This window comes from Aquarana catesbeiana, linkage group LG09 (genome assembly GCF_042186555.1).
Source record: "Aquarana catesbeiana isolate 2022-GZ linkage group LG09, ASM4218655v1, whole genome shotgun sequence".
NCBI classification, from domain to species: Eukaryota; Metazoa; Chordata; class Amphibia; order Anura; family Ranidae; genus Aquarana; species Aquarana catesbeiana.
In genome coordinates this window covers 310,958,656-310,970,769 of record NC_133332.1, presented here as the reverse complement: position 1 = coordinate 310,970,769, position 12,114 = coordinate 310,958,656, and the positions used below count along the sequence as shown (strand labels likewise).

Below are 12,114 nucleotides of genomic sequence, written 5' to 3'. Positions count from 1 at the left end.
CAGTTGCTGCGTTTGATGGGGCACAGTGGCTGCATTTGATGGGGCACAGTGGCTGCGTTTGATGGCACAGTGGCTGCGTTTGATGGGGCACCGTGGGAGCAATTGATGGGCACAGTTGCTGCGTTTGATGGGGCACAGTGGCTGCATTTGATGGGGCACAGTGACTGCATTTGATGGGGCACAGTGACTGCATTTGATGGGGCACAGTGGCTGCGTTTGATGGCACAGTGGCTGCGTTTGATGGGCACAGTGGCTGCATTTGAAGGGCACAGTGGCTGTGTTTGAAGGGCACAGTGGCTGTGTTTGATGGGCACAGTGGTGGCAATTGATGGGCACAGTGGCAGCAATTGATGGGCATAGTGGCTCCATTTTATGGGGCACAGTGGCTGCATTTGATGGCACAGTGGCGGCGATTGATGGGCACAGTGGCTGAGTTTGATGGGCATAGTGGTGGCAATTGATGGGCACAGTGGCTGCATTTTATGGGGCACAGTGGCTGCATTTGATGGCACAGTGGCGGCGATTGATGGGCACATTGGCTGAGTTCGATGGGCACAGTGGCTGCAATTGATGGTACAGTGAGGCTGCAATTGATGGTTTTTTTCAGAATTTTTCAGTTTGCTTGCGCCCCCCCCAAAAATGTTGAGCACCAGCCGCCACTGGTGCCCAGAAAGATTTACATAGCTTGGGACAATTCAGACACTCTCTTCTTCCTCCAGCACAACTCTTTCTGCAGACTATTCCTTCCTCTTCCTCCAGCACATCTCTTTAGGCACAGCCAGCAAGTGGTTAGACTCTGACTTCAGCCAGGCCCTAGCAACAGCCCTTTGCAGGCAGGGACTGCGGGCCCCTCTGGTGTAGCAAAAATTGGAAAGTTCTGATGCTAGCTGCCCTAGGTGGACTACTAATGCCAGTCAGTAGGGTTGCCACCTGTCCGGGATTCATCCGGACAGTCCGGGTTTTGAATCACGTGTCCGGGTTTCAGACAGGCTGAAACCTGTACACATTATTCAGATCGGGCTGTGGCTCCCCAAGTAACCAAGATAGTCGCACACAACACTGCTGCCATCCGGGAGCTGCGGGCGGCTGTCTGGGGGCAAGTTTGTCATCACTGTGGGGGGGAGGCAAGGCGATGATGTCAGCAAGAGCAATTGGCCACACCCACTGTTTTGCTGCAGCACGCTATGCGCACCGCATTACTACTCTCTTATTAAATGAAAGGTAATAAAATGTAAGCTAGTTCTAATCAGCCTGAATTAACTCCCACCTCCTCTTCTCCTTTTAGCTGTTATTTTTCTGCTGGTATTTTTTTTTTTTTTTTTTTTTTTTCACAAAACCACAAAAATTTAAAAGGCCTTCCAACCCATTATCTTAGCTGAGAATAAAAAAACCCCAAAAAGGTAAATGGGACTTTGAAGGAAATAGAGTATTTACAAAAAAAGGATAATTTATTGAATACAAAAAACAAGAAAAAATATACAAAATCACAATAAGCATATAGGCATAAAATTAGAAGATTGTATGTCTATATGTCTATTGTATGTCTATTTTATGTCTATATGCTTATTGTGATTTTGTATATTTTTTCTTGTTTTTTGTATTCAATAAATTATCCTTTTTTTGTAAATACTCTCCTTCAAAGTCTCATTTATCTTTGTGATGTTTTTTTTTATTCTCTGTATCTAGGGATGGTGGCAACTTGTATGATCTACTTGGATGGTTTCCTCCTTTAATCAATGGTGATTACTATCAATTAGACACGTGCGGTTAGTTTCGTTCCAAATTATTATTCGGACAAATTTTTTTAGTTATTCAGAGATTCAGATATATCCGAATACCCGAACTACAATATAAGCTAATTTTTCCTGAATGCTCTGAGTAACGAAACAAAATTCGTCCGAATATCAGAAATTCGGACTAAAATTCGAATCGAATTTTACATCGAGTTCCAGCCGAATTCTAACTGTACACATATTGCTGAAATCAGAGGACCATTTCGAAATAATGCTGTTTTAGTTAAGCCAATGGTGATTCAAAGAGTCATTGTAATCATGTGATGAAGAATTGTCTTTTGTTTGTTCACTTTGCCACATTCGAATCGAAAAAAAAAAAAAAATCTAAAGTTTTTACGATTCAAAATGTATCTATTCGAACGCTTTGAATCAAAAAAAAAAACAAAAAACGGTAAATTCGAAAAAAATACGAATTCCGAAAACAAATCCCCGAATACGAATCGAACGAATCAACAGAATCTAACGAAACAAAATGACGAATTTAACGAATCGAAACGAAACTAATTTTTTCGTCATGCACATGTCTACTATCAATAAAAAGAAAAAACAAATCTAGGAAACTTGCGTGAAAGTCTACCATGGAGGAATTCAATATATAAATATATAATTGGTATAACATGTAATTACTTTTAAAAAAAAAAAAATTTTCACACAGCTATGTGAAAAAAAAAAATACCACATGGCTGTGCGAAAATATTATTTTACTTATTAGTGACTACATGCTATACTTACATAAATATATACCGGATCTCACTAAAGTAAGTACACCCCTCACATTTTTGTAAATCTTTTCTTCTATCTTTTCATGTGACAACACTGAAGAAATGACACTTGTCTACAATGTAAAGTAGTGAGTGTACAGCTTGTATAACAGTGTAAATTTGCCGTCCCCTCAAAATAACTCAACACACAGCCATTAATGTCTAAACCGCTGGCAACAAAAGTCAGTACACCCCTAAGTGAAAATACCCAAATTGGGCCCAAAGTGTCAATATTTTGTGTGGCCTCCATTATTTTCCAGCACTGCCTTAACCCTCTTGGGCATGGAGATCACCAGAGCTTCACAGGTTGCCACTGGAGTCCTCTTCCCCTCCTCCATGATGACATCACAGAGCTGGTGGATGTTAGAGACCTTGCGCTCCTCCACCTTCTGTTTGAGGATGTCCCACAGATACTCAATAGGGTTTAGGTCTGGAGACATGCTTGGCCAGTCCATCACCTTTACCCTCAGCTTCTTTAGCAAGGCAGTGGTTATCTTGGAGGTGTGTTTGGGGTCGTTATCATGTTGGAATACTGCCCTGCGGACCAGTCTCTGAAGGGAGGGGATCATTCTCTGCTTCAGTATATCACAGTACATGTTGGCATTCATGGTTCCCTCAATGATCTGTAGCTCCCCAGTGCCGGTGTTCTATCGAATAGTGCCCCCCCCCCCCCCGTCGAAAAATGTCAGGGCATGAGCAGTACGGAACGTCACTCCAGCTGATTTCCCGATCATCTGGTGTGACATCCCCATAGCGCATGCACACATCGTAGGAGGCATTTTTCAACGGGAGACAGCGTTTGACGGCCAGAATCGAAAGCTATGCAAACAGACCGAGGGAGACCGTATTTGTCAGATTGTGCCTCGCTGTTGCAGGGTTTTCAGTGGGCTAAAGGCCCATTGTAGCAAAGTGTCATTTCTTCAGTGTTGTCACATGAAAAGATAGAAGAAAATATTTACACAAATGTGAGGGGTGTACTCACTTTTGTGAGATACTGTATGTGTTTTTATATTTACAGTATATATTGATATCTTCCATGGTAGTCTTTCAAACAGCGTTTTAGATCTATTGATTTTTTTTTTTTTTTACCATTATTTTTTTTTCTCCATTTTCTTAATTTTGCTTGGTATTTTTTTTTTAGTGTTGCAGAACAAGAAAATTACCCTTTTTTTTTCCTCAAACATTGTTTAAAAGCATTTGGTTTTACATTTTTTTTTTCTATCGATTTAAGGCCTCATGCACACAGGCTGTTAAAATAACGTTATGAAAACGCCAGTATCTTTGCAGTGATTTTTTAAAACTTTTCTCAGCTTTTTTCAACGTTTTTGCAATAGCGTTTTTGAGCGTTTTTCCGCGTTAGCGTTTTTTAGCGTTTTTTTTTTTTTTCAAATTTTTTTTTTTTTTTTTTCAATGGATCAAAAACGTTAAAAAACGTTGGTGAATGACGTTTTTGAGCGTTTTTGAGCGTTTATCAGCGTTAGAGCATTTTTACAGCTGAAAAACGTCTCTCAAAACCCACTGGTCCTGGGGTTTTTTTTTTTACAGCTTAAAAACGCCTATGCCATTTGCAGCTCAAAAACGCCTAGTTGGGCATGAAGCCATAGACTAACACAGACAGGCCTTTTTAAGCTGCAAAAAAAAAGCTCAAAAAAGCAGCTGTAAAAACGTCCGTGTGCATGAGGCCTTAAAGGAAATCAAATATTTTTTGTAAAGTAATATTGCCAAAAGAAAGTCTATTTTTCTACCCCCCCCCCCCCCCAAAAAAAAAAAAAATTTATTACTTTGTTAACTTAAGTAGGTATTGCACAAAAAACAGGCACATGGTGCAAATGTAACAATCGCTCTGGTCTGTAAGGGGTGTACAGATACGAGAGCTGAAAAACTTAGAATAAAAAAAAAAAAAAAAACGCTGCAGAGAAAATAAAATAAACTTGGTGACAACATTATAATCTGTACTTTTTACAAGTGTGTTTGTTCCAGTTTTATATGAATTTGTTTTTACGTGATTTTGTTTTGTTTTTTTATTCAGAGAGAAGATCATAATCCCTGAACCAAGACGTAAGTTAGCTTTGGTCTTTAATTTTGATTTATTTATTAGCTTTGGCCTTTAATTTTGATTTATTTATTTATTTATTTTTAATTCAATTAGAATTCACAAGTCTGAATTAAAAAAAAAAAAAAGTCATTTATCTTATTGTAAAAAAAAAAAAAAAAAAAAAGTATTTAATAAAGATCCAGTAACCAATATTGGATTCTAAAATTATTTGTAAAATATATCCAAGCACACAAAATGCTATTAGAAAGATAAATCCAACAAAGGGTCTTAAAAATATCCGTTCTTCTCATAGGATTTATGGAGAAATCTGCAGAGCTGTTCTGTAAAATCACAAGTACTGTGCAGATGGGGGCACAAATGTAATATTTATAGGTTATTTTATTTCTGAGTCAAATATTATTTATTTATACAGAGAAGAATGATTTAGAAAAATATAGCTGTTTAAATGGGGGGGGGGGGGGGGGTGGCAAAATAAAATGACGTTAGGCGTTTTTTTCTTCTCTCTTGGTCAAATGTGTGAATCAGGAAAATGCTGCATTGTGGCCACTAGAGGCCACTAGAGGAAATACATATTAATTGGAGTATCTCCAACTATCATCTCCTCCATGTCCCTGAAGAAGGGATTCACCCTGAATTTCCCGAAACGCGTTGGGCCATTGGAGAAGTGCGTTTTTCTCATATTATATATGGATATCATGTACTACTTTGTGTATGGTGTTGTCTCAGACCGTCATAACTGTTTTATGAAATAATACGTTTTTCTATGTTTCTAAAATACTGTGTCTTCAAAAGTTTGCCCTTAAAGTCCCATAGTACCGGGGGGGGGGGGGGGGTACTTTTTCTCCTTAAATATTACATAGTAGGTGAGGTTGAAAAAAGACACAAGTCCATAAAGTCCAACCTATGTGTGTGATTAAATTTACTATGAACATTAGCTCCATCTAGTGGTCATAATGTGGTATTTTCCCAAACCACTCAATTACGTATCCATAAATAAAATTAAAAAAAGACACAAAACACCCAATAGTCTCTATTATGATAAAGACTTAGTACACGGTTCATAGGTCTATAGGGGTAGCAGACTAGCTTGCTTGTCCTCATAGCAGCTCCTCAGCAGATAGACGGGTATCTGTAATATTGTGAATGAACACCAGAGGGCCACATCAAGGTGCAGCAAGTTTTGTACTAAATGACTAAACTTGCTGCACTTAGATGCGCCCCGTGGCAGAGGCGTAACTAGAACCTTCAAGGCCCCCGATGCAAGAAACCATGAAGCGCCCTCCCCCCCCCCCAACTGGGGCCCTTCCCACTGATCCCAGGGCTTTTATTCCCATTGTGGGACCCTTTATTACGGTCGCACAATGGGCCACCTTCCCGCCGTCTCGGGGTCGTGGAATGCCAGAGCCCAGTCACAACCTTTGCGATCCTGGTATTTCCGCCACTGGTGCCAGTCGTTTTTTAATTACATTTTTTTTTTTAACATTTTTTATTTTATTTTTTTTATTTTATTTTAGTTCCGCCACAGCTGGGTTTTTTTTGCTATAAAACAAAACAAAAAAAGACAGAGAATTTTGAAAAAAAAACAGTTTTTCTTAGTTTCTGTCAGTAAATTTTGTAAATAAGTAATTTTTCTCCTTTACTGAAGAGCACTGATGGGGGGGCACTGATGAGGAGGCACTAATATGCCGCACTGATGGGCACTGATGAGGTGGCACTGATAGCACTGATGAGGCGGCACTGATGGGCACTAATAAGGCGGCACTGAAGGGCACTGATGGGGTGGCACTGATGAGGAGGCACTAATATGCCCCACTGATGGACACTGATAGACACTGATGAGGTGGCATGATGGGCACTGATGAGGTGGGACTGAAGGGCACTGATGGGGGGGGGGGGGTACTGATGAGGAGGCACTAATATTCCACACTGATAGGCACTGATGAGGTGGCACTGATGGGCACTGATGGGGTGGCACTGATGAGGAGGCACTAATATGCCCCACTGATGGGCACTGATAGGTGGCACTAGTGGGCACTGATGAGGAGGCACTAATATGCCACACTAGTGGGCACTGATGAGGTGGCTTTGATGGGCACTGATGAGGCGGCACTGATGGGCACTGATGAAGCGGCATGGAAAGGCACTGATGGGGTGGCATTGATGAGGAGGCACTAATATGCTGCACTGATGAGCACTAATAAGGCGGCACTGATGAGGAGGCACTAATATGCCGCACTGATGGGCACTGATAGGTGGCACTGATGAGGAGGCACTAATATGCCACACTGATGAGCACTGACGAGGTGGCACTGATGGGCACTGATGAGGCGGCACTGAAGGACACTGATGGGGTGGCACTAATATGCCGCACTGATGGACACTGATGAGGTGGCACTGAATGGCACTGATGAGGAGGCACTAATATGCCCCACTGATGGGCACTGATAGGTGGCACCGATGAGGAGGCACTAATATGCCACTTTGGTGGGCACTGATGAGGTGGCTCTGATGGGCACTGATGAGGCACTAATATACGGCACTGATAGGCACTGATAGGTGGCATTGGTGGACACTGATAGGTGGCACTGATGAGAACTGATAGGTGGCACTGGTGGGCACAGATGGGTGGCACTAATGGGCAATGATGGGCGGCACTGTTGGACTCTGATGGGTAGCACTGATGGGCATTGAGGCCTGGTTCACACCTATGCAGGCTGCAGTTTTCATATTCCGGGTGCATTTTGCGTTTTTCAATGCATGTTTTTGATTTTCATTGAAATCTATGGAACCAAAAACCAGAAAAAAAGTCCCCGGCCCTTTCCATAAAATGCACAGATGTGAACGTGACCCGTAGGGAACCATGTTATATGGACTGTATTGTGTGTCTGCAAAACTGAAAACACACTAAAAAATGCATAGGTGTGAATCAGGCCTGATTGGTGTCACTGATGGGCACTGATTGGTGTCACTGATGGGCACTGATTGGTGTCACTGATGGGCACTGATTGGTGTCACTGATGGGCACTGCTGGGGCTACATTGATGATCAGTGCCCTGATTACCTTTACACTCTCTGCTGCGAGAGGAGATGCCGCTGATCGGCTCTGATTCAAAAAAGGGGGAAAAAAGCCTTAAAAAATTATAAAACTAATGGAACCGCCACATCTAAGAACCGATAAGCCGCACTATATTACACATTGAACAGAAAAATATATGGCACAGTACATGGATATTTTTATACCCCTCCCCAAATCCCCCCCCCTCCCCCCAAATATCGGTCCATGCAGTTATGTGGCCTAAAATTCAGTAAAGTCTATTAAAATGAGCAGGGACAAAAGGAAAGCACAACAGTAGGCAAGCTCCACCAAAGAGACAGGAATCGATCTCTGAAACATAACAAAAGAACACAGGGGGGGCGCCCACTAAGTGCAGTATTGAGGATGCCTTTAACGCAGCAACTAAATGTAAACTCACATTATGAGGCCTAAAATTCAGTGGTGTCCCTAGAGGGTGGCTTTTGGGGCTATAGCCCCAAATCTGGGGGCCCATAGCCCTGAGTCTCTGCAGGGGTCCCCAAAGGGGAGGGGAGGCTCTCTGGGGACCCTGATGTAAGTGGGGGGGCTCTCTGGGGACCCTGATTTTAAGGGGGAGGCTCTCTGGAGACCCTCATTTTAAGGGGGAGGCTCTCTGGAGACCCTAATTTTAAGGGGGAGGCTCTCTGGGGACCCTAATGTAAGAGGGGCTCTCTGGGGACCCTGATGTAAGGGGGAGGCTCTGGGGACCCTGATTTTAAGGGGGAGGCTTTCTGGGCACCCTAATGTAAGAGGGGGCTCTCTGGGGACTCTGATGTAAGGAGGGGGCTCTCTGGGGACTCTGATGTAAGGAGGGGGCTCTCTGGGGACCCTGATGTAAGGGGGGGCTCTCTGGGGACCCTGATGTAAGGGGGGCTCTCTGGGGATATACACACACACGTATATTACTGTATATACATGTGTATGCCCGCCCAAGCGTATGGCTTTCTTTACTACTCTGCTATGGGCTCTAGCCCCAGATCTTTTGTAGACCTAGCAACGCCCCTGAGTAAGTCCATAAAAAAAAAAAATGAATAAAAGTCTATGAACAGGGCCAAAGGACAGCACAATAATAGGCAACTCCACCAAAGAGACATGAATCGATCTCTGAAACATAACAAAAGAACACAAGGGGGCGCCAACTAAGTGCAGCATTGATGATAACTTTAATGCAGCTAAATGCAAATTCACATAAATCTTTGTCAGTGTTGTCAGGGGTGTTACAGGAGTGGATCGCCCTGGAGGGGAACCTCAGCAGCAGCAGTCGGCGTGCTGAAGAAAGCAGAAGAACTGCTTGTCAGCCAGGGGAGGAGGTCTTCAGAAACAACCATGGAGAGAGGAACCATAGGTGATACATTACCATGGTTACAGGCTACCCCCCCAGGCGTGATGCCATGGGACGGCCTTTAACCATGGTGATGCGTTTTGAAGCACCAGTGGGCTTCTTTGTCGAACCTGGTTTAATGCGAGTTTGCATTTGGCTGCTGCATTAAAGTTATCATCAATACTGCACTTAGTTGGCGCCCCCTTGTGTTCTTTTTTTTTTTTTTTTTTTTAATCAAATACTGTAGTTAGAATGTTTCTAGTTATGGAACGACATGGCTTTTAAATGAGATCTCTATCAAATGAAAAAAAATATAAAAATCTTTTGCTTTTCGCAGAACCTGACATTCGAACCAAGAAGATTGTAAAGATTGTCACGCAGACGCTGGTGGACGGGAAAATTGTTGGCGAATCCAGTGAGGTTGAAGAGTTTGAGAATGCAGAGAAAGCAAATTAGGCAATCCGGTCACTTGCCTGAGCTGCCTGCTTAATAATCGTGTAACAAAGTCATCCATGAGAGTCTCTCAGTTATCTCAGCCATTAATCAAGTTCTTGGATTGTACAGTGTAGAGCAAAATGGCTGATTTTTTTAAAAAAATTTTTTACCCAGGGTTCAAAGTTGTTCATTTATTGGATACGAACTCCAGTCTAGTTATAAGCTAGAGTGAATATTGACCATTGCTTGGTATATGTGTTAGTGTAACCTGTTCCTATATAGATGTACGCTATATGGCCAAAAGTCATGGACCCCTGACCATCACGCCTACAATAAAAAGCCTGGTGAACCCTGGTTGGGGACCAGGTTCCCAAACCCCTCTTGCTTCAAATTTTGGATGAAGGTACAAATTGTTGCTTTACATTTTCATATCTACTATTTCTACAGGCCACCCATTTTCTTTTTCTACAATAAAAAGACAAAATATGTGGACGTTCCGTCAAATGGTTGAGTCCCGGGTGTTTCCAGTAAAGGGTACTGGTGATGTTATAGATTTTTTACACAATTGTGCACTTCCAACCAGTTTGGGCTAGGCCCTTTTTTGACCCAACGTGACCAAGGCCAACTTTATAAAAGACGTGGGTTTATGAGTTGGGTATGAAGGAACTTGAGAGGCCTTCACAGATCTCTGACCTCAACCCTACTGAACACCTTTTGAGAAGATTTGGAATGCCGATGGTGATGCCAGGTCTTTTCTTTCACAATACTATTGTTGGAATGGTTTTTGCGGAAATCATAATGCATGGCTGCCAGAAAAAAGTAAGGGAAATGAGATTCATGGACCATACCATCTGTCACATGAACAAAGATTCTTCTGAGCAGTGCATGAATGGCATTAACATATAAAATATGAGTGCCATTGTAACATAAAGTTCCCCTTAAGAGGCGGTGATAAATAGAATTTATATAATTTAAGCAATAACAAACGTGCATTGAGATATGGGGGGCTCCAAGGCTCATAAGTTTGATAGGTAGAGCAGCACGGTAGAGCATTGAGGTCAATGATTGCCGAGGGCCGGTTTATAACAAAATAGAGCTACTGAGACATGCACTACAATGGCTTACAATGAGACTAACACTCAAAATGGGGCCCTCCCAGGTACGGAGCATTTGATCCTGAACAAAGGTGGGTTTCAAGGGGACCAAAGATGATTAGGTGGTCCTATCGTAATTGCCTAGGATATTCGAAAGACCTAGCAAAATAAAAGGAAGTATGGAAAAAGAAGGGAAAGAAAGAAGAAAAAGGAGGCAGTAAAGTATGGGGAACTCTCTGGGGAGCCCATGATTTTCGTGAGGGATCAGATTTGAGCTTTTCAGTCTTTTTCATCCAACATCAGTATCCAACTTCACAAGTGGGCACAAATTCCCACAAACACTCCAAAATTTTCGAGCGAAGTCTTCCCAGTAAAGTGAACAAATGGGCTCAAACTCCATATCAATGCCCATGGATTTGGAATGAGATTTCCAACAAGCTCATTGAGGTGTGAAGGTCGGGTGTCTACAATGGTTTGGCCATATAACTAATGTGTATAAAAGCATTAACTCTATTTACATTCTAATAGGATAAAAGTGGACGAGAGGTTTTTGTTTGGAGATTGTTATATGTGTATTGTGTTTCGGCCTGTGGCCATTTTATTGGAAGCCCTTCAATCTAATACTCGCCTTTGATATAGTTTTCTGTTTGTGCAACTGGTTTTTCCCTATTTGTGTCCTAAATAAATCAGACAAAGTTCTATGTATAAATTATTTTCGTGGTAATATGGCTCTTTATTGCTCTGCAACACATCCATTTTGTTTGACATTGTAGCTCGAAATGAGTAATACTGTGTATGTTTAGAGGACAAAATGTATAACCCAGAATTTTTTAACCTTTTGAACACAGAGAAACCCTTGAAATAACTATCTGGTCTCAGGGAACCCCTGCTAAAAAATGTCTATATCTACAAGTCATGATACATTAATGTGATGGTCAGTGGGAATAATGCTCCTTACACCTGCAGTCAGTGCGAAGAATTACCCCCTTTCAGATGGCTAAAAAGATCAAGGGTGTCAGTGGGTACTTATCTGAGAGGCAGAAATTGCTCATTGCTCAAGGAACCCCTAGCAACCTCTGCAGGAATCTTAGGGTTCCATGGAACCCCTAGCAACCTCTGGAGGAACCCTAGTTGAGAAACCCTGATATAACCCAACTAAATTTTTTTGTGCAATTGCCCACAGCTACAAATTTCAACATTCAATGTATACAGTAGGATCAGTATGTAAGTATATCTATGGATCAAAGTATTTCACCCAAAAGCAGGGCTTCCTCCCGATCCATTTGATTGTAAACTCTATCACGCAATGCAAGCTGATAAAGAATAAAATGTATATTATTACAAAAAGCAATAGTTTAGAGATACTACATAGATATAGTATAGATACTACATAATAGAATGTATAATGTTTGTTTTGGCACTGTGATTGGTAGAGTTTACAATCAAGTGGATCCTGAGAAAGCCCAATTTTTTGGGTGAAATGCGTTGGTCCATAGATATACATACATACTGATCCTACTGTATACATTGACCATTGAAATATGCATTTTTCTTTTTGTCTAATTTTGGGTACGTTAAATA

General features: G+C 41.9%; 1 protein-coding gene across 1 annotated transcript in view; it reads left to right on the top strand.

Annotated features, from left to right (window-relative positions):
• Window positions 1–11,245, top strand: part of LOC141108753 (keratin, type I cytoskeletal 18-A-like) — a 49,692-nt gene extending 38,447 nt beyond the window's left edge. Inside the window, exons 8-9 of the mRNA XM_073600661.1 lie at window positions 4,584–4,612; window positions 9,342–11,245. Coding sequence (XP_073456762.1) covers window positions 4,584–4,612; window positions 9,342–9,460 — 148 coding nt within the window. The 3' untranslated portion in view covers window positions 9,461–11,245. The remainder of the gene's footprint in view (window positions 1–4,583; window positions 4,613–9,341) is intronic.
• The last annotated feature ends 869 nt before the right edge of the window (window positions 11,246–12,114 follow it).